Source organism: Microtus oregoni, unplaced genomic scaffold, assembly GCF_018167655.1.
Source record: "Microtus oregoni isolate MIOR12 unplaced genomic scaffold, Mior012 000041F_ref0000270, whole genome shotgun sequence".
NCBI lineage: Eukaryota > Metazoa > Chordata > Mammalia > Rodentia > Cricetidae > Microtus > Microtus oregoni.
Genome location: NW_024543208.1, coordinates 3,606,121 through 3,629,401, shown reverse-complemented (window position 1 = coordinate 3,629,401; position 23,281 = coordinate 3,606,121). Strand labels below are relative to the sequence as shown.

At 37.4% G+C, this 23,281-nt stretch overlaps 1 protein-coding gene across 45 annotated transcripts in view; it reads right to left on the bottom strand.

Annotated features, from left to right (window-relative positions):
• Positions 1–23,281, bottom strand: part of Ptprd (protein tyrosine phosphatase receptor type D) — a 2,219,644-nt gene that overhangs the window by 81,147 nt on the left and 2,115,216 nt on the right. For 25 of the 45 annotated variants that reach the window (XM_041632294.1, XM_041632295.1, XM_041632298.1 and 22 more), the window contains 2 exons: positions 19,857–19,898; positions 19,255–19,352 (listed from right to left, as the gene is read on the bottom strand). In XM_041632294.1, coding sequence (XP_041488228.1) covers positions 19,255–19,352; positions 19,857–19,898 — 140 coding nt within the window. The remainder of the gene's footprint in view (positions 1–19,254; positions 19,353–19,856; positions 19,899–23,281) is intronic. The other 20 variants (XM_041632299.1, XM_041632301.1, XM_041632302.1 and 17 more) reach the window with 1 other exon arrangement.

The window sequence follows — 23,281 nt, the reverse complement described above, 5'->3', positions numbered from 1 at the left end:
AAGCCACAGCACTACACATGGGCTTCAAATTAAATCGCACAAGGTGGCCATTGCTTCCCATACCCTTGGTGTGTGGATTTTTAGGAAGTATTTACACTCTAAGGTATCATGTTCTCTTTCTTTCTTCTTATAGATGATAAAATAAAAAAAATCTTAGACAACCAAACAAACTAAAATTTTATTTCGATTTCATTATAAAGAGAAAAGTTGCTTACAAATTTTTTTTATTTAAAATATATATTGTCTTAAGATTGTAAAATTAAAGCATATCCCTAATGAAATATTATGTTTGAAATTGCATTGGTTATATTTCATTTTAACATTTTTGAAATACTGGAATCAACAGAGAATACTGTGATTGGGTTTGAGCTTTATCTAATGTTGTAACTCCATGTTTCCTACACAGTGGATTTTAAAATACACATTCTAGAATGACTACATAAAGATTACCAGACAGGATGAAGAACACAGTGAGATACAGATCAGTCTCCCTCTTATGTTGTAATGGTAATCAGCAGGTATCAGGAAAGAACAGTGGATGTAAACCCAGTTCAAATAAACTGAAAACTATTGCCACACTTGCCTACAATTGCATTTCTAAGAACTATTTATTTCCTTCCTTTTACTGAAAACATATTCCTTTTTTCTTCCATGATATATTCTGATTAGGGTTTCCCCTGCCTCTACTCCTAATTCCTCTGAACCTCTCCTCCCTTACAGATCCATCCATTTCTGTCTCTCAGTAGAAAACAACCAGGTTTCTGAGGGAGAAAAATATAATAAATATAATAAGAGATAAGATACAATATGATAAAAAGCTAACACATTGGAATTGAACCAGACCAGCAACCAGAAGGAAAGGAGGCCAAGAACAGACACAAGAAAGAGAGATTCATTTGTTCCCACACTGTGGAATCCCATAAGAACACTAAACTGGAAGCACAATATATATATATATATATATATATATATATATATATATATATATATATATATGAGGAAGAGTCCTGACATGATATTTTAAGACAGGAACCTCCAGAGATGCTGTTGAATCCTTTTCTGCTGGCCGTCTATTGCTGGGTATACAACCTACCATTAAGAGAAGTTTGTTTTTTCAGTGAAACGCTCTTGGATAAAACTCACTTTCCATTTGCAGTGGTTGTCAGTTGGAAATTGTTCAGAGCACATTTGAAACCTACTCTGAGCTAGCCTCTGCAACTGGATAGCCTAACTTTGCACTTATTTTCCTCACTATTAGACTGATGAAAGTAGCTATTAGCTAGTTTCTACTTAGTGCAAATATTCTGTATTGAAATATGTGTCATTCTAATATAATGGAATTTTTTTCTTTTTTTTTTTGTGGATTTTTCGAGACAAGGTTTCTCTGTAGCTTTTGGTTCCTGTCCTGGAACTAGCTCTTGTAGACCAGGCTAGCCTCGAACTCACAGATATCCGCCTGCCTCTGCCTCCCGAGTGCTGGGATTAAAGGCGTGAATATAATGGAATTTTGCAAAGCTCAGAATGCTGGGAGCTGTGGAGAGATCTACAGGCTCTGATCAGATAGATTGTATATGCCAGACCAGAGTCATCACAGAGGCTGAGATTAACTTATATTATATATCCTGTTTACATCTGTATTCCTGGTACAATTATTAATGGGATCATCCATCTTTCATTCTCAAATACATCAATTCAAGTACCAAATTACATGATCACTGCAGGTTAGAGTCATCCATGACTTTCTCAGACCTAAGTTTGATAGAATCACAGCATCACACTCAAACCTCTGTGTTTGTGTACCTCCATGTGTAGTGAGACAGATAGCCTGCTTAGTTAAATACGGAATCTACTAACAAACCCCAGTCACATGACAAGCGGGCAGCAGAAGAGGAAAAAGGACTTTTCTTCCTCGGGTACCCATCTCAACTTACTTAACACTGAGTATAAGAATGGTGTATTCAATTCCGAACCAGAGAAAGCGGCTGGCTTTGCTCAGTGCTTCACTCTCACTCATTGTACCCCTGAGACCTCCTCACAGAAAGGAATGCACAAAGAACAGACAGCATACATTTTAACAAACTTCTTGTCTGATTTTCATAAAGTCAAAATTTTAGCCTGCTGCCATTACTACTTTTCCTTCCTTATTTGTATATGTGTGCAGAATATGTTTATGTGTGTGGTAGGCATATATGGAGAGTGTATAAAGGCGTAAGAAGAACTCTCCTTCTAGTATGTGGGTCTTGGAAATTGTCTCTTAAAAACTGCATGCATCAACATGTCTAAACAAATGCTAAGGGATTGAAAAGAAACCTGGAAATCATAGACAGTCAGATGGATAGTCAGAAGGAAGATGATCATGTAACTGTGTAAGATAATGTTCCCAGAATCCAGTTCTTATGTTTATAAAAAGAGTCAAGTTCTAGAGGAATATGACCTCATCCATGATATTTCTTGGTCTGAAGATCTGGCTTAGAGTTAATTCCTTTCACTATTTGATGAATATTTTTTCCTACTGTGTATCTTCTTCAAACACTGAGCCAGGCACACACACAAAGTTTCCAAAGGCTGTACTGTGGATATGCTAGGACACACTACAGTCTACCTTCTGAATTTTGAAATTTTAAGGTGAAAATTAAGTTTTTGCCCAGGACAACTGGATAGTAGATCCACTGAAGAATAATTTCTAGTTATGAAAAGAAATTTTGCATAACCTTAATATAATAGACTGGTAAATCAGTATGACAAGCGTATAGCCAATGATACTGCCATTTTTCTACTGATACAGACATATACTTTCAGTAGAGGTTCAAATGATAAAAAAAACACTGTATTTTGGTTAAAATGTATACATATACTTCACTAGATACCAATCAATGACAACAATAGTCATCACTGGAGTGAGGACATTCCTATTTTAATCATTTTCCTTATGGTATAACTGAATTCTTTAGTTTCAAAATTGGAAGCATCCCAGAGCTCTTCAAAATGAGAAGAACAGTAAGTTTTAGCACACTTTACAAAAATCAGACATTTGATTTCTTTAGTCTTATTGGAGACAGAGCCAATAGACTTTAGAATTCAATACTTGGGATGGTATTTTGTACAATCCATAGCAGGTTTGTCACTTTGGACATACTGTGTGAAATTACCATCAAGAAGGAGCTCCGAAAAATCAGCAGAGGACTAGCTCAACCCCTCCAAACTCACAAAAGAACTTTAAATTCTTAGTTTGAGGGTGAGGACAAATGAGTCAATCTACTTTCATCATTATACCTGAATCTAATAATTAATAAAATGAAGAAAAAGATATTGCTCCCCATTGCTGCTAATGAGATATAGGCATGGACCCTGATGCCACTTTCCTTGAGTCACATTGGGAGTTCTGGCTTTGAAGTCTGAAATCTAAATGATGACCCTTTAACATTTACGTAAATTATGAATTTGCTATCATAAATCTTAATTTCGTATTTCAAAACTGTGGACAGTAAGGAAAATAGATTAACTCCAGATGTCTCTGCCAGTTTTGGTCTAATGATATCCTTATACCACGGTCATTTCATTTCCAAAAATTCTGTGGTAATGAAAGACAAAACTATAGCTTTCCACATGCTGAAATTTTTAGTATTTTTTTTTCTTTAAATCAAATGAAAAAAAAACCCACAAGATCTTTACCCTGTATAATTAGGAACGAAAAGATGCATTTCTACCCACACAACAGAGCATCCCTCAATTTTTCTGCTTCTCATACACAACGGAAATTCTGAGCAAAGGACAGAAGCTGATGTACAGGCCCTCCTTGGAACTGAGGAGGAATAATGGAGCACAGGAGAGACCACTGAGAATGGAGAGACCAATAACTCACGAGTAACAGTCTGCAGGAACAGCTTTAATGACCAGTTTAATGGTTTAATGGATAGCACTTTAAAAGGATTTCTGGTACAAGCCTGCTGAAAGCTGGCCTTCAATGAATCTGTCATTAACAAAGAACTGGGTTGTTCCTCATAACCATGGCTTAATGAATCAGAATACAAAGAAACTACGGCAGTTATCATCCTGTATTCTAGTCCTATATGGGGTTTCTGTACACTATTGTGGGAGGGATGTCCACACACTCCAAATGTAAGTTGCCAGTGAAACAGGTTTTCACCAGAGAGTGCAGTGCATATTAAACAAACAAAACCTCACGACAGGTGCATTTAGGTGTGCAAAGATGACATAGGAGCAGCACCTGAGATTTAAACACAGATAAAAGAATGTGGCCACAGAAGCGGGTTTCTCTGAAAAGGCTTGGCAAATTCTTCAGAGGGATGCATTTTCAATCATCCTTGTGTGATAGCATCACACTACTTAGTTAAGGTCCTTCAAAGTCAGAGATTGCCATGCTGTGCCCTTCATGGTGAATGCCACTCACTATTAAGTGTGATATCACAATCAGGCGTGATGAGTAATCCTGAATTTCAATCCTTGATTATTTTTCACTCTCCATGTGAGAGGGGCTCTCAGTTCTGACTCCACACTGGAATACTCCTTACCCAGACAGAATTTTCTAAACATTTCTGTTTCTGTAAATCTTTGTTTTCTTAAAGGGTTTGCACCAATCCCACATTCCCAGTCCACTTTTGAGTTGAGCAGATTCTCAAGCATTTGCTCATGTATCTAACATCCAACATTAAAGTATTTCCCAGTGGCAATGAACTAAATACAGTCTAATGACTGTTTTCTAAAACTTGCTTAAATTTATCTTTCTCACTTATCCTTTGTGTGTGTGGCCTTATTGAAAGCCAGCTTTCACACAGGAGTCCACACTGGTTTGGAATATTCCATGTAGTCCTGACTGACTTCAAAATGATGAGCATCCTGTGCTTGGTTCCAGAGTACTGGCAGGAGCCATGACAAAACTGGTCCATATTCCTTCAACTGCATGATAAGGTCCTTCACAGAAATACAGCCCACAACATATCTCTGCCATTTGTGAAATCGCTACCGCAGTGTAGCTAAAAATAAAATACCCATAAACCTATGTGGTTTTCATCCTTCAGGTCATAACATGTAGTTAAATAATGTGAGCCTGGTGGAAGGAGTGGGAGAGGCTTCAGAATATCTCCCCATCCATTATGACAGCCATCAGCTTTCAGCATCAATTATTGATACGACTGAAAGTGATTCATTGGCTAAACTTGCCTCAAATGTGACAAACTAAACAAGGCCGCGAGTATGCCAGAAGATTAAAAATACTTTTTTTCAGATCTGACATTGGACATATCTAAAAAAATCATAAACTTCCTAGGAAATTTATCTATCTGTTTAATCATTCTTAATGTCATTGGAAAATGCATTCCTTTCACAAAATAAAATTACTATTAGCATATCAATAATTAAAAGCAAATGAGAACTTTATTATAAAAAATAATCTGACTTTATTTCAAACATATATTGCTTTTAAGGGGATATTTTAGAGAGGAGATAGTCTGCTTATATCGGGCTGATTATAGCTAACTCTAAGTGAAAGATGCATTTTGAAAATAGAACAGGAGAGCAAACAAAAGACAAGGAGGCTAACCATGCTTTAAAAAATAGCAATATGATCACAGAAATGAATATAAATGGTAAACTATGAAAGACAAATCCTCCTTTTCCAAGACAGATATTAAAAACAAGCGGAGCACCTTAATCAGTGGTTTAGAGAGTGAGCAGAACATAAGATCTATATGATACCATGGCAGTGCCCACATTTCTCTCTGTAGCCCTGCATTTTGGCCAGCTGGGAGAATTTGGTTGAAATTGTAGCCTCCAATGCTGTGCTTCTCAACCGCTCACACAGCCTACAGAAACATTAAGTAGTTCAGCCAGGGAAACGTAATAAAGAACAAATGTTGTTCCCTAATCTCATTTTACATACACTCAAGTAACAGAGCACGAGGGGGGAAATGAATTTCTCTGAAATGGCTCCAAAAGCATAGGAGCCTGACGTACTTATTTTTCTGTGCATGGAATGAGCAAATACAGACTTTGAAGAACAGTTCTGAGACCTTTGCTCCTGCTTTAACAGCACTAAACCTCTGAGCTTCCCGAATGCCGGAAAAAATAAAAAAAAAACCCTATCATTCTTTACCAGGGAACATAGAAAATATAATAAACAGAATCCACGTTTAATTACAGAAAAGTAAAACTCACAGCTACATGGTGTTTGACACCTAACAAAATTGTAGCCAGAACTAAAGTTTCTTCTGAAAAAAAAAAATCAATAACAGAAAAAACAAAACAAAAAACCCTGAACAGACCATTAGATGCTGAATTCAAGGCCTTGTGTACGAGGCTTGTGTACATTATTCACCTTCTACTCTATAGTATAGCACAATGCCAGCAAATATGAAGAAGGCAGTTAATCTTGCTGTAGAAGAGCAGCTGGATGCTAAACTCGCAAAGCACAGAGGTCACTAGCATGGCTGGGAATAGTGTTCTTACAGTTATTTACAAAAATACCTAGTAATTTTCAAATTGATCTTCCTTGTTTTGTGTGATACATGAAAAGCATGAGCAGCTTCATGTCACAGACTTGCTCTATTTCTAACAAAAATTCTAGTCCTTGCTCTGTGGCATTGTAGCTAGTTGCTGTGGCAATAATTATAGATCAAACACAAAAACTCTTTCAAGAACAAATGATACTAAGGACAGATAAAGTCATAGGGAAGCAAAGTGTTCTTTTCATCCAAGTATTTTAATGACAAAACTGGAGGAAAATTATTGAAGCTACTGGTGAGAGCTAACGGGAGAGAGCAAGAGATGGACTTCTCTATGAAGTAGCTTGGAGAACATTAATTCAAGGGCAGCTTGGGGTATGCAGCAACACCTTGTCTCAAAACAAAACAGGAGCATATAACATACATCACATAAATTCTTTATTTTGCTTACAACTTTACTGATTTGTGCTCCTTTCTACTAATAAAAATCACCTACTTTGGGGCTATAGAAAAGCATCAGCAGTTAAGAGCACTTGTTGCTCCTTTAGAAAATTCAGGTTCAGTTTCCAGAACCCACAGCGTGGCTCATAAACAACCTAGGGTATCCAATGACTCTTCTGACCTCTGTGGACACTTGCATGCATGTGGTGCACATAATCATTAAAAATATAAATATACGCCGGGCGGTGGTGGCGCACGCCTTTAATCCCAGCACTTGGGAGGCAGAGGCAGGCGGATCTCTGTGAGTTCGAGACCAGCCTGGTCTACAAGAGCTAGTTCCAGGACAGGCTCCAAAACCACAGAGAAACCCTGTCTCGAAAAACCAAAAAAAAAAAAATATATATATATATATATAAATATACATATATTTAATAAATACTTTAAAAATTAAAAGGTTGTTATGTAAGATTTTTTTTTGATATAAGGTAATTTCCCATTGAGTTTCCAATCTAAATTCTCATACAGAAGACAAGTTAGTATGACCTTAAGATCTACAATACTATAATGTACCTTCCCCAGAAATACTTTCCTTGCATTATCAAGGGAGTACACTTAGAAAACATCATCTGTCACATAATACATGAAAGTTACCGAATTACCTCAGTGACATCTCTAGAAGCAGCTGAAATGTCACCCCTCCAGCAAAGTGACAGAAGCAGACTAGATTAAGAGACCCTAGGCTCCTCAACCACATCTCAACAGTAGACCGTATGTGCCCCTGAATTACAGCCTCTAGGTAGCCGGGTTTATTTATTTATTTATTTTGAAGAAAACAGGAGAACTTCTGAGCTGTGACAAGATCAATATGGCAAGAACAGAAAAGAAAGACACAAGGAAATCAATGCCTCCTTGCACAGTAACATCCCCCATTACCAACAATTAGGGTGAAATTTTTATTCTCCTGATGACAAGGACATCAATTAATTACTTGGAGAGGGGGTTAAATTCCCACCTTCCCAGAGACAGCACCCTAGCTTCTCTGAATTCAAAGGGAGGCAGCATGTCACCGCTCATTAACTAGACTAATTACACTTCCTCAGTCACTGCGGCATTTCTGCTCTCTGCATAGAGACAGTGTGGAACAGACAGAGCCTTCGAGGGAGGGGCACTCCACAATGGGAAACCAAAAGGGCAAACTGATCTCTGTAACATCCACTTATATCTTATGTTGTAATAATTATGCAAACTAAATACAGGGTGAGGGAAGGCAGGCTTAAAGGCATCCCAGCTGAATCGCCTGTGACTGGGGCTTTGTTCTTCCTCCAGCCCTGTTTGTACTACCTGATATGCTTTCATGGAAATAAAAGCTGGAATTATAGCAAGCATAACTGCTACCACAGAACCTTAAGAAAAAATGTGCGAAAAAAAGTTAGTATGCTCTACCATCAAACTTGGTCAGAATTTGTATCAATGGAGTTAAAAGTCTATTTTTTTTCCAATTACTGGGAGTTCCTTAAAGTTAAGTTACTGAAATAACATGGGGGATTTTGAACAGACAGATGTTTTTAAAATCTTAAGAGGATGAGTTACATAACATTATTTTAGTGAAGTTATGTGACTATTTATTAAAATAACAAGATATTCTTTAATTTTAGATTATATATAAGTGATGTTGGGTTATGATTCGTCATTTGTGGAAAGGATGCTGTTGATAGGTAAATGTTTTTACCTTTAGGATTCACCGGCCAGTTGATTAAATCAACCACTGAAATGCTAGGATGAGAAACACTTCAGTGCTACCCACCCCATCTGAGAGTCAAGACTGTTTCTATATCTTCTAGTCCCTTAAGCAAATCTTCTCTTCATCTTCTTTCCTAGTGGGCAGGATTTAGTGACATTCACAATTATTACACGTGGCTACAGAAAAGTTGTTGAGTTTGGGTGGAGTATGGTTTTGCTGGTTTTGTTTCCTAATTTAATTTTGGGGAGAAGGAATTCTGATGCAGGGTTTATGCAGTGTTGGCTACCCTCGAACTTTGTTAAAGTAGCAGTAAAGGCCCACTAAGAAAAAAATCCTCCTGTTCAGTAGAATTTAATTTAATCTCTGGCCATGGGACCACCTTAGGAAAGTGGGCTTAAACTATAGTAAAGAAATGGGGAGAGTGAAAATTTCTTTAATGAATGAGCCGAAGCAATGGTTTGTTATGGTTACAATGTGATCCAGACACCAGACCAGGTGGTTTATGGTTTATATTCTAGCTTGACCTAGTAATAGTGATGTGACGATGGGCAAGTTACCTCACTTCCCTGTGCTCAGAGCCCTCTTTTCTAACATGCTATACTAATAGAACCTTCCAGGATGATTAGAAGGAGTTGTAATTTATATTGTATTTTCAAGATGGCTAGGCACATGAGTACTATCTACCTTGTGGGGCGTGTAGAGAGGCTAGATGTTATTATTATATCAATCTTATACAATTTAAAATGAAAAGGAAAATATGAAAATTACTCAAGTTGGCAAGAACAGAAAGAAAGAAGAAACAAGGAGAAGAAGAATGAATGAAGTGTCAAGAGTAAGCTTAGACCTCTGGACAGAACCTCTTCTGAAGAATGTCTGATTTAACACAAGCAAGTGAGAAATAATTAAGTTTTGATTATGTTGTATGTATGAATACTTCAACTGCTGTTCTTGTGATGATTATAAAATAAAACAAACCCAAATCTATAAATTCTGGCAAAGTCTCAGAGCTCAGATCCTTGTCTTTAATTTTCTATATACTCCTCAAACATGATCCTATGCTCAGCCACAGTTTAGCATTAGCCAAACATACAAAACAGTGAGAATGCCACTTTTAAATATGAAAATAAATACACAGGTAAGCAATGGTAGCCTGGTGATTTCGATAACAAACTCTCAGCAGCTTCACTCCAGCTTCTCAATGCAGCATTACTAAAATTCTCCCACAAAGCTGGGGTCTGGGGAAATAGAAATACAGATGCATTGATTGGGTCCTTCAGGTAATTTTTTCCGGCTTGTTTCATGCTCATGAGTGGGAAGTGATTTTCTTGACTTGAAAATACTTTTGGGATACTCTGTTGATCCTGGTATGGTGACCTATAAAGATTGTGCCATCTATGGCATCTCACAGCAACATGACTGTTATGGCACTTGCAGCCACATCATAGCCCAGAGTCCCCTGGGAAGTCATTTCTTGCTCCATATCCATATCTTTGTATGAACATCTCTCCTAACCTGGAGTCTTACAACTGCAATAATCTTCCTCTCTCAGGGAAGCCTCTCTCCACTCCCACCTCACTCCCATTATCCTTTTTAGTTATAGATATTCAGGATTTCTTATGAGACTAGGGATTCATCCCAGATATGATCACTTCTTGACCTTTGTTGTTCAGCATTAAATGTTTGTCAAATAATAGAAGCTATTCAAACAGTCTTCTTATTCCAAATAAAACAAAGAAATATTTGAGATTTAAGATTATTCCCTAGGGGCATAGACAACAGCAAAGACACTAGGATAGCCTTTGACAAATCAGTAAACATGAATTACTTGCTAGATTGTTGTGGATATTTTAATATAGATAGTTCTCTCCTTTTTTTGAAGAGAGACATTAAATATACAAAGAACTCTAAGGACATCTTAGTTACTCTTCATCCTCTTTACCCCTTCCCTTTGCCTAGTTGAGTCCATGGAGCTCCCTTTCAGAAAAATTAAAAGGAAATATGATAAAGTGCAAAAAATAACTTGTGCGGGGAAAGTCAGAATAGCTGACATGTTGGCCAAGTGTGCTGAACCCCCGGGATCAAGGACCACTTCTGCCCTGAGAACAGAGCAGGAGAGGCCAGGTGCCACCACAGTTTGTCTTAATTACATCCTAACGAGGACAAGCAATAATCTCATTGCAAATAAGAGGAAGCCAAGGCAAAGCAAAGTCATCTTTTCTGGATTTAAACAACACAGCTCATAACTGGATGACTGAAAAGATGCCTAGTTTTTGGACTCCAACACCTCTTCCTATAGCTGGTTGTTCTCTTGCAGCTTCTAATACTAATTTACACTCTGGCTATAAAATACCAACTTCATTTCAAAACCACAGTAAAACTTCAAAATGGTACCTTTTCTAATCCTTTCAGTAGTTCTCTCTTAAAGTTATAGCTTCCTTGGGAACTACAGACATGTTAGGATTAATTGTTTACCAAGAGCCATGGGCTCCATATGAGAGCAAGTAGGAAGCCACTCCAGGACATGTCCAGCAGTGGTCAAAAGACCGTCAGCAAAGGGGAAGTTAGATTAGAGCAAGGTCTGCAAACCAGACAACTATACCTATGTGATGTGAAGGTTCCCTGGGGTGAGTAGGGCTCACAGAAGTAAACACTAAACTGCATGGGTTTAGAAGACACCAAGTTTGATGCTGCTAAGAAAATAAGAAAACAATGAATTTTTTAAAGAGAATTTAGGAATAACAACTTGAAAAGTCTAAATAGAAGAGAGCTCTGAAGCTTGGTAAATTGGCTGCCTTCTGAGTTCTTAATATCTGCATGAGTTCAGCAGGAATGAAAGACTCAGCACAGATCAACACTCTGATTTTGGCCAGTGCTTCTAAGATGAGCCGCTATGTCTTTGTGTCCTGCTACATTTGTTTACAAGATATAGAATGACAGCCAGCTGGGAAGGGATTCTCTTTTCTGTTACATCTTGGTTGGTGAGGTTGTTTCTTAACTATAGGCCAAAGACAGCATCTTCTCAGATTGCCAACTGCCAGGTCCATCTTTCTTGTCCATCTTCCTTGGCCACATAGGGAGTTTAATCAATAGGCACTTTTGAGTTAAATCTAAAGGGTCTGCATTAAAACGCATTCAGTTCTGTGTGATCTAAAGATAATAACAGTCTATTTTCTGAAAGAAAAGGGTCTGAAAATAAGGCTGTGCTGCTGATAAACCAGGTGGAGATGTAGATTGGGAAAGCAGCTCCTTTTACACAAGACAGTCTTTGTTCTATGGGCTCCTGTTGTTGGTGATAGCAATTTTGATCACAAGAAAGAGGTGTGTGTGTGTGTGTGTGTGTGTGTGTGTGTGTGTGTGTGTGTGTGAACTGAATGTTTATTTCAAAATTCATCCAGGCATACACTTTGGCTAATCATTTGCTGTATGCCCAATGGCAAGCTTGTCACCATGTGGCCAACAACAAGCTGAGACGCCTTGACACTTGACTAGGAAAGTCTGAACACAGCATGGTTCTGAAATGTAGGAAAGCAAACAGTAAGAGCTAATGGTGCTGGCTTACTATGGAGATTTCTTTATTCTTCCCTATTATATCATGTTTTACTGGATTCAGCAAAGCACTAGAGATTTGGCCATGAATAGAAAGAGGCCAGAGTTTCACTGCTTTTAAGATACAGATTTCTTTTCAATACTGTTACATTTCTGATTGACTGGCTCATGACAAGATTATAATTATGGAATTAATGCTTCTTTCTTAGTAGTCTATAAACTATGTGGCATCTTAACATTGAAACTATTTACATGTAATGGAACATGCAACATTTCCGAAGATGAGTGAGCATTCCTATCAGCAACTCCAATGGGCATCACTATGTACAAAGTTTATCTTCATGCTCCGAAGCCAAGGTCCAAATTGTGGTAATTTGACACCAAGGCCTGTGCATTTCCCACTCTTCCGTATTATTTCTACTGTTGGCTCAATAAATATAATACCCTAAGTGACAGGGAGAGGGATCAAGACCAAACTTGAGGGGTAGATGCATTATGTTCTATGAAAGTAGGAAAGAATCCTGCCTCACAATTCTTCAGCTTCAGGAGAATCTCACATTGACTACTAAGTTTAGATGTTCATCTTCCTCAACTTGAATTATCAATACCAGTGAGTAAAACATTTGCACTCCTTTTTGTTCATGAAATTATTCATTTTTCATTCCACTATATAAGCGACCACAATTTGTTCAAAAATAAAAAGTAAGAAAAACAGACTCTTAGCAAATGTTTCAATTTTCTATGTTGCAAAAGAAGTTAAAAAACAAATTTTGTTATCAACCGCTTTATTTCCTCAGGGAAACAGAAGCGTTAATCCCTAGAAAATTCCAACAGATTCAAAAGTAGAACACATGCACACACACCCACACACTCACACACAGACCTACAATGGTTTATAGACGATAGTTTTGTGTCTGTGAATGTACCGTTGCATGGTCAAATATATCCAGATCTTTGTTATAGGAAAGATGAAAATATTTTCTTTTGTGGTCACTGCTTTGATGACAGACAATGTTTGTCTCTTCTCTGAAGAAATACAGTATTTACTACTGGGGATAGACAAAGTATGTCTAGATGAAATAAATATACCATCAACATGTCTCAGAAAAACCACCAACTATTCTGATGCATAACTATACAAGGCAAAGTGGTAACTACAGCATTTGCAGAAGGTTTCAGCAGAAATAGTTTTATTTAGTAGGTTATGGTTCTTAGGTTCTGTAATCAGGACATACAGAAGAGGATTTACTTCTCGAGGGGAGATAATTCAAAGGGAGTAAATAAGAACACAGCATCAATTCTCACTTCTATCACACAGTAGGATGTGATATCAGGCAATTTTTGTTTCTTAAGCTCATATTCTGATGTCTTCATACATTTCAAAATTTTATCTAAACAATGCTTAATATCTCCACATATATCAGAAACATCTTTATGTATTTTATTATTCATCAAGGAAACATTAATCTTATTATTTTACCTCCTACACTACATTATTCAGAATTTATTCCATAATGGTATAACATATATGTTACTATAAAATCAGAATTTTTTTTTTTATATCTGGAAAGTTTTGTAGAAGAGCCTCATTATTTTTGGCACAAAGGGGACGGAAGATCACTGACATGAGAACTGGGAGAAATCTTTGGCACACGCAGATGATAAATGGCTGGGTGACATAAGTGTTATCATAGATATCCATCTCTTTAGATAGTAACAAAACTTGAGTTTGGGCTTTATGACAAAAAAAAAAAAAAGCCAAAGTTGAATTCTAGTGAGGACTTCTGAGAATCACTATCCTGTCACTTTCTAATTCCAATAAAAGGATTGCACAGAGTTGTTTTAATATATAATATTAAGGCAATGCTACAAATAGAAAAAGGTATCATTAACATTTTAAAGAAGATCTTTGACAACTGTGTTTGGGTGACCACCAGAAGAGGATGGGGAATGTCTAGAGAGAATTTAAATTCCATCAGAAACTGGTTAGTTAGCCCGTAATAGTTCATGCTCTCGTGAGACCAAAGGAAGCATCTGGGAAGACTACTGTGAAAGCGTGTTTGCTGAACATGTCAGGGTTGTTACACTTATGAACTCACAGCATGCACAGGACCTGAACAAAACAAGGGTGTGTGGAGTTTGGCGCCCAATGCAGCAATGCCCACAGCTGGGGTACCCATGGCTGTTGGGGGAGAGAGTCAGTTTTCTTCTGAGATATGGATCCTGGTAGGCTGCTCTTGCTCCAGGGGATGGCTCTAAAACCATACCCATATTGAAAGCACTAATTGGACTCAGTGGGTTAAGAAAAAATATATATGAAAATAGAGAAGAGACAAAGTGTGTCAATTCTGGTAAGAGTCATAAAGGAGGGATTATGGAGTGGATTTGAGAAAAATACAGTGAATAAATGAATGAAATTCTCAAATAACGTAAAAATGCTTTTAAAGAAATTGTAAGCAAGCTGTCAGGAATTTGAAGGGATTTTGTTGATCACTGTGTTTTAAGGCAGGTTAATCTCTCAATTTAGACCAGAGTTTTAAAAACTAGACTGTACTTAAATTAGGATTTGCGAGTTGGAGAAACTGAAAAACTGTTGAGAACCAAATTGGAAGTCAGGTTTTATTTTTATCTTCCTAAAGCACTTCAATCATGATCCCTTGAATACATGCATGCCGGGGTCCCTGACTCATTGGACAGAGCAAATCTGTCTATATCAATAGCTTACCCAATCTATTTCACAGGGAAAAGGAGAGAAAGTTACTCCTCCAGAGTTTAGAGAGAAAGTTACTTCTACCAGTCTTGCTTAGGAGGGCACCTTGCCTTGGCAGTTCATAGATGGCAGAAAACTATACAGTTTTGAGTTCAAACTTATCTATTCCTAAACCAGCATTATTATCTATGATCCTCCTAACTGTTGGTCTTTACCACAGTTTCTCTATATTAGTGTGCATTATACAGATGATAGATTAATGTTATTAAGGAATTTGTAAATATGCTCTAAATTATGATCAAAACCTGAGAAAGTTTTTAATCAAAAGACTGATTATACTGTAAAAACAATTCATTGGCATATCTGTTTAATGAGAGAATGAATTTCTTCAGAATGGGCACAATAAGACATTAATATACAATCTTAACCTTTTAATACATACTTAATGCTTTTAAAATAATGGACATAATTACCAGCTTTCACTGGTTCCCTTTATAGGAAGCTTTCCATTTTAAAACTGCCATTTACATACTTACAGGCATGATTTTCCTAATTCTCCTAACATACAGTTTATAGATGAGGGACTTATTATGGTATGCCACTGTGCAAATCTACAACAGGGCAAAGTATCCAATCCAAGATGCAAATCTGCAGTAAATCTCATGCCTTTCTTACCATCAAAACACTTAAGACTCACCATTGTCACACAAATTTTGGCCTTCCACACTGGTCTAATTTCACGTCACCTAATTCTCTAAGATGAACAATACCATCACCAGTATACTCAATGTTCTTTCTATACATACAGCTTTTCATAATGGTATCACAGTGCATCTCGTGTAAGATGTATTTGTGCATATATATATATATATATATATATATGCATTGCTAATAATGACTCTGATGATGTCTGCCAACTGAATCTAAATGTACTTGCCATCACAAGAAGCAGTGAAGGGGGTAAATCATCTTTTATCTTGCATAATCCTCAACAAAGGATGTCATCTTTCAAAATGAGGGCTTCCTAGCACTTCACCAATGTTCTCCTAGTGCTGTTTTTAAAATAGAGAACCATGGCTACAGTGGTTTACCAACTGAGTCACTTTACTTAAGGTGGAATCCATGAAAAAATTATTTTAATTTTTGAGGACAGAGACTCATTACACATAGCCCAGGGTAGGCTTAAATATATTATGATTATATACATCTCACATGCTATGATTATTGACACGTTCTACTATGCCAGCATCTAGGTATCTGAACTTAAAATAAACTAGACTTCCAAATAATCAAAATAATGTCATTCTGTGTTGCAAAACCTGCACTTGTTTTTAGTTTTATATGTTTGTAAGTCTAATCAATTGACTTTGAAAGTAGACTTTATTTAGTACATGACAGATGATATATTAACATTGAGATTACTCATATTTCAGTTACTTTTTATTCTTATATAAGAACATGAAAGCTTAAAGCGTTGACGACCTATAGCATTTAACATGACTTCACCTTGTATTCAGATATTTCCAGGCTATACTTTCATCTGTCATTGACTTCATTGATGGGACTTGATGTGTAATTTGACTTGTGTCCTCAGGACCACTGTAAACAACTTTCATGCTTTTAACCTTTGTTTGTTTCAAATTGCAGTGACAAATTTTTGTTTTAATCAGCTTAAGCAGTTTCAATAAACATTAATCCACAGTGATTGAGTAGAAATAGTGAGGTGCTTGAAAGTAACAAGTTTTTCCTTTTATTTTTTCTTGCTAAAAATCAGTTAAAAACATATTTAAATTTATATGCTAGCTAATAAGAAAATAATTTCCCAAAGTGTGGCTCTGATATTATTATATAAAGGCTTTATTCTTATTACCACAGATGAGTACACCTCTTAAATATCTCCTTCATGGCTGTTAAGAAGCAGTCCAGTCAATTCCTGCCCAGGGAGCTTTAATCCCAGATCATCTTACTGACGAGCGGTGAAGAGTCTGTGTGCACTATCATGTCAATGACTGAGGTGACTCAGGGAGCTGCTAATGGCAGTAATGCCAGCACGCAGTTCATGGCTACTTATATGAAGTGCTTCTGATCTAAATGATCATTAGTTTAGCTTGACATGGAATATTTCTTGAGACTTTCTATATTTAAGAGAGGCCAGCTACTTTATTCAATGGATACAAGTCCATTTGCTGAAGAGGTTTGGACTTTCCTGGAAGTAAGTCAAGTGTTAGCTTATCGATCAACTGAAAGATTATATTTTTAATGTTTGTGGTCTAGTACATCATTACAAATAAAGAATTGAAGTAGAATCATGAAGAAAATATACAGACAAACAATAAATACTTAACAGTTTAACAATAAAGAACAGTGAAGATTCTGATTGGTGAAAACTGACCCTTAAATTAAGAGCTTCTTTCCGCCACAGGATTTACTCTACATATATTTTCCTTCTCATTGCTACAACTCAATATTTATCCTCAAGCTGGAAATGAGGCACTGGACGTATATTAAAGGTTTAACAAGATGGGCTATACTTTAGAGAAAAAAAAAAAAAAACAGCGGGAAGCAGGGCTTTGAGAATATAAGACAAGATTTGGTGCAGTATTAATTTCCCAGAATGCTTTAAGAAGAAAAAAGGAAACTATGACTGAGCACACTGGAAGGAAAAAAGTCCAGCTCTGTGTTCTATCAAATAGTACAAAAATGTTCGAATATGTAAACTGGTGAAGGATACAGAATAGCAAAAGACACCAATTCAGATGATTTGCTTATCCAGCATAAAATTAGGAAGCCCAGTTCTATGGTCCACTCAGGAAGTGGATAGGGTGATGCTTAGTTTGAGGATACCTTGAGAAACTTAATGAGATCCTGTCTCAAAATAAAAAGTAAATATCGACTCTGTTGCTCAGTGTGAGAGCAGTCTCTAATTCACATCAGCCCTCGATTCAATCACCAACTCTGGACAACGGGTGCGGGTGATTAAAAAGAACGAAGAAACAGAAATAAGTAAAAGTGAGAAAGACAGAGAGGCAGAGAAAGAGAGTTGAAGAATTTAAGAAGGCTATGTAGGTAGATTGCCTTGGGCCTTCTGCTTCACATTCTCAGATATGGCATGTCTGAGATTTGTCATTTCTCTGGCCCCTCAAGGGTAGATCTAGAGATTCATCACTGCATGTAGAGAAAGATCATCTTGGACAACTGCCTTTGAACCTGATGCAGCAAAGACAAAGAAAGGTATGAGGAAGAGCCATCTTTAAGACTTCCAGTAAGCCAGTCCCTGAAATCTCTCCTGTTGTTTGTAACAATTAGAAGAATTTTTTGATATATTTAAATCTTGTGCTGCAACACATAAAAAGCAAGAACAATGATGCTCCGTTAGTTGTTACACATAAACAGGTTTCTCCATGGACCCTTGTTGCTATGGACCACTAAAAATGGCCAGGTTTATAACATGTTGCTTAAAAATGTCACAGTCACAACACACACACACACACACACACACACTCACACACACACGTCACCAAAAATTCACATAGAATCTTTATGGACTCTGGGATTTTACGATACTAGTTAGTTTGGAAACAGGCACATTTCTGATAATCTTGGCACTAGCATTCTTTTCCACAGTGGCTGATGATTCAAGTACAGAGTTTTCAGGCCATAAGAAACATTTTATTTAGAAATCTCATATTTGAGGGGCCAGCAAGATGGCTTAGCAGGAAAGCAGCCTAGACTCCCAGAATCCCACGCGGAATGGGAGAACTGACTCCTGGAACTTGTCTTCAGATTTCCACATATGCACACTCACACATGCGCATGGAATAAATAAGCCAAATAAAAGGGCTACTTATTCCTGATGATATGATATAGTATGACTTTTTCAGTGAAGATTCTTCGTTTGTTTGGTTTCCAAGACAGAGTTTCTCTGTGTGTATCCCTGGCTGTCCTGAACTCACTCTGTAGACCAAGCTGGCCTCAAACTCACAGAACTCTGCCTGCCTCTGCCTCCTGAGTGCAGTGATTAAAGGTGTGCACCACCGTTCCTCAGCAAAAATTCCTATCACAAATAAATTAATTTTCACCAATTTGGAACACTTAGAAGTTTACAGAGTCAGAATATTTTATGGACTTAATATCCAAAAAAAGAAAAGAAAGAACAAATATCACTCAATTTACACTGAAAAAATAGACAACAATACCTATAAAATCCAGCTACTATAATGACTTAATTGCTTATATATAGAAATTGTATCTGATTTGGAGCTGTATTTCAATAAAAAAGTACTGATGTTAACTTTCTAGACAAAGACAAAGGCAGGCATTCATTGGCAGTTCTGCCATGTAAAGAAGTATATTACCTCATATTCCTGGGAAAACTTCAGGTTGTCATTTGCTTTCAACCTCTCAATATGATCTGCAAGTTCCAAGATAGGGATTGGAGGATGGCTAGCCATACCTATTAGAAATGAAGAGGAAACATATTTGAATAAAAACCACATGATGTTAACACTTCCAAAACACAGTGAATGCTGTAGTTAGAAATGGCCTGAGAACATGTGAGTAGTAAAGATGTTTTATGTGAAGAAGCAGGCAGATAGTCTGGTTACTCAAAGCAGGACATGCTCTAATAGGAGGATTTTGGCACCAAGTAAGAAATTCACCAAGCATATTCCCCAAACTAGCATTCCTAGTGTGGAAGAAAGGGTTAACTGTGCTATGAATCAATGAGGTTAGCTAGCAGGAAAAACTGAAAGTCGGGCCTGATGTCAACTTCTGCTTTGAGTAATTACTGTTATGCCATCTCAGACTCCTTCTCCTGCACTGTGTGAAATGGAAATTGTGTGGAATTAAATGGTGTAAAGTCAACCAAGGAACAGACAGTGAAGAAAGCCTGAAGGGGGAGGAGGAGCAGCCTGATAGGAAACAGAAAATGACTTATGTATAATCAAAGAAAACTAACTTGAAAAATGAAGGTTACCAGGGTAACCGGAATCACCTGAACCTGCAAAGGAAATGATGGTGTAAATAAAAATAAAAAAATTGAATGGGTATGCTTTAAAAAATGAAATGGCTAGCATGATACACCTTTATAAAGAACAAATACAATGCAAGCTTGTGCAGGGTTTACCACACATAGATGAGGATCACTTTAGTATTTCACAAACATGTCAGGTGACAACATTCACATGCAAATATGGACACAGAAGAGGACATGCACAACAGCTCATGCCAATGGCTACTGACAACGCACGGACACCAAACCAAACTGAACTTCAAAATGTTTCCACCAGTAGCAGATTGTAGAGGCTGGGGTTGCAGCCGTCTAGTCATTTACGTATGATCACACAACAGCACAGAGGTATAATGCCTCCACTTGTCTCATGCTTCAACCCCCAGCAAACCCACAAGCTACTTCAGGTGTAAACATCTTTGTCCCTCATGTGAAATGAATTCGGGAAAATAAGCATATGATAGATGAAAAAACAAGGAAAGAAAAGAAAAGAAAGCAGAGGGGCCAAATACATCTTAGTTCAGTCGGCCAGCTGAAGACACATTAATTTCACAGTGTTTGTTAAAAATAATCTGCTGTTAATTTTGATGATTCTTGTGTTTTTCTGATGCTTTTCCCCCTCTGTTCACATGATTTGATCTTGTCTCATTGAGATGAATTTTGCAAGTGCACCATGAGAGAGAATTGCTGACTCGGATATTAAGAGACACAAATTCCAGCTGGATTGAGACAGTGAACTAACATGCCCCCAGGGAAGCATCTGAAGTAGAAAATTAGAAGCGGGGAGCTCCAACTGGAAGCTCTGGTGCTGCTCTGCTGTCACTGTAACTCTGGAGGGTAACAGGCTGGAAGGATGACCATTAGACCAATGTGACAGGACTTCTTAGGAGTGCTTTAGAAATGGTGTCATTAGAGAAAGTCACCCCCTAAGTTCCTGGATCTGAAATGCCAAATTATCAATGGTTATGGTGAATTAAGTTAAAAAACAAAACAACTTTGCTCCTTCAAGAAAATTATTCTGTGCTTAGCACAGTGCTGTGATCTATGGTGGCTTTGTGTTCATGGCTGTAAATGTCTACTCACAGGAACCAAAATTTTGGTAGAGAGCCAACAGAAATGAGTTGATTAGATGTAGATTTTCTTTGTTGATGAAATAATTATATATTCAGACCAAAATTTTGGAGGCCTTTCTGAAAATTTTCCCATGGATGGTAGAATCAAACTAATTTACATTCTTTGGTAGACAGGGGTGGGGGTGGGGGGTGGGTGACAACAATCGAGTAATTAAGAGTGAGCTCATCCAGATGAGGCACTCCCCGGAGAAAAGAATGGAAATGCGGAAGCACAGAGATGTTAGACTGATCTGGACATGGGAATGGGCTGAAGTGGACATCATTGCAGTGCTTTAACAGAGAAGGTAATAGAGACAAAGATGTTTAGACCTTTTCGAGCGAATCGTGGGAGAGAGTTATTATCATATATGGACTGAGTGGTGGTTTGGCTAGAGAGGGAGGACACAGAGCCAATCAGGGAGGCGTAGGGGACTGAATTACTGCTCAAAGCTGCAAAAGTAAAGCCAGTTGGAGATGGGAAAAGTATTAGTATAACAGCAGAAGACCATAGGAAACAATACAAGATGTGATCACATATTTACTTCTGACATGTGGTCATAAAGTACTAATTTGGAAGCTAATTACAGAGAAATCCAAATGAATCTGAGCTACCTCCTTGTGAACAGCATTAAAGAACTGTTACTTAGGACTGGACAGTTTGCATCATCTGTACCCAATTTCTAGAATAAGTATAAATGGCAGAATAGCCATTTCATACCCAAGAGGTGAACCTAAGAGAATTGCATGGAGTAAGAAGGAAACGTAGGCCTATGATACAGAATATAAAGTTACTTCTGTTCTGACGCCTAGTTAACAGGGACCTGTAATTGAGCATCTCAGTGTCTTTATCTGTAAGATCAAAGTAGGAAAGTAAGTTAGTTCTGGAGTGGCTCCCTTCTTCAGGACACTATTCCACTACACTGATAGAGGCTCTGAACAGACAAGAGTCTTTTAGGAGTGGTTCCTATAAAAGGGTTCTTTAACTTATTGCTTTGAGGTATGTAGAGAATTGTTTGTAAACTTGAAAACTATTATTTACTTGTGTTGTCTGCTATTTATGTTTAGGTAAATTTTCTTTAGCTAGCCAAAACAGTGTATACTCTATATGATGATGTTGCCTTGCTTATGTGTAAGGCTGAATACCAACATCAGTCTGCTGTTGCATAAAACATGAGATAAAATTACTCCAACTCAAAGCTCCTTATTTCCTGTCAGAAAATAGTCATCAAGGGTGTGGTGGTTTGAACAAGAATGCTTCCATAGACTCATAGTTGAATGATTATGGAAATGGAATTAGGAGGTGTGGCCTTATTGGAGTATGTGTGGTCTTGTTTGGAGGAAGTGCGTCACTGAAAGTGGACTTTGGGATTTCAAATGCCCAAGCCAGGCTTAGCGTCTCTCTCTTCCTATTGCCTGATGATTCTGATGCAGAACTCTCAATTACTTCCCCAGAACTATGCCTGCCTGTGGGCAGCTATGCTTCCTGCTATGATGATAACAGAGTAGCGCTCTGAACAGTAAGACAATGCCAATTAAATGTTTCTCTTTATAAGACTTTGCTGTGGGCACGGTATCTCTTCACAGCAATAGAAATTCTAACTAAGAAAAAGGGTTTATTTCAAAAATATTTCCAAGCAATTTGTTCATTGTCCAGTGCTAAAAATGCATTTTAAATAATTCAGATTACTATATTCTGGATAAAAAATTAGACCCTAAGAATATTAAGATTAAGTTGATATTACTGTAGTAGCTGCTCAGCTTTTGTCTGGTAGCCTGGCCATTGTTTACATTTCAGAAAATGCGCGCGCACGTGTGTGTGTGTGTGTGTGTGTGTGTGTGTGTGTGTGGTTATTGAGAACAATGTTTTCACATTAATTCTCAGGTATTTCAAAATTCCTTTTTGCAGGATGCATATCAGACCAATTAATTCAGGACCTCTGCGTGTGGGAACCAGACACTAATGATTTAAGTTCTTAGCAGCAGTTTTCATCCTATAGGAATTCATGATGAAGATAGCAGGAGCCTTGTAAATTCATTTGTTATATTTTATGCTCAAAAATATCATGATTTATGAGAACAAAAATAAACTTTTTTTTTGCTTGTGATATCCTTGTATTCTTGTGACACCCCACTAGCAGGCATTATTCCTTTATAGACATTACTAGCAGCAAAGAATTGGAAGTATGGCTATCAACTGCTAAGGAAGTACCAGGACCAGGACCTCATTGACCCAAGGCAACAAATACACAACACAAACACATT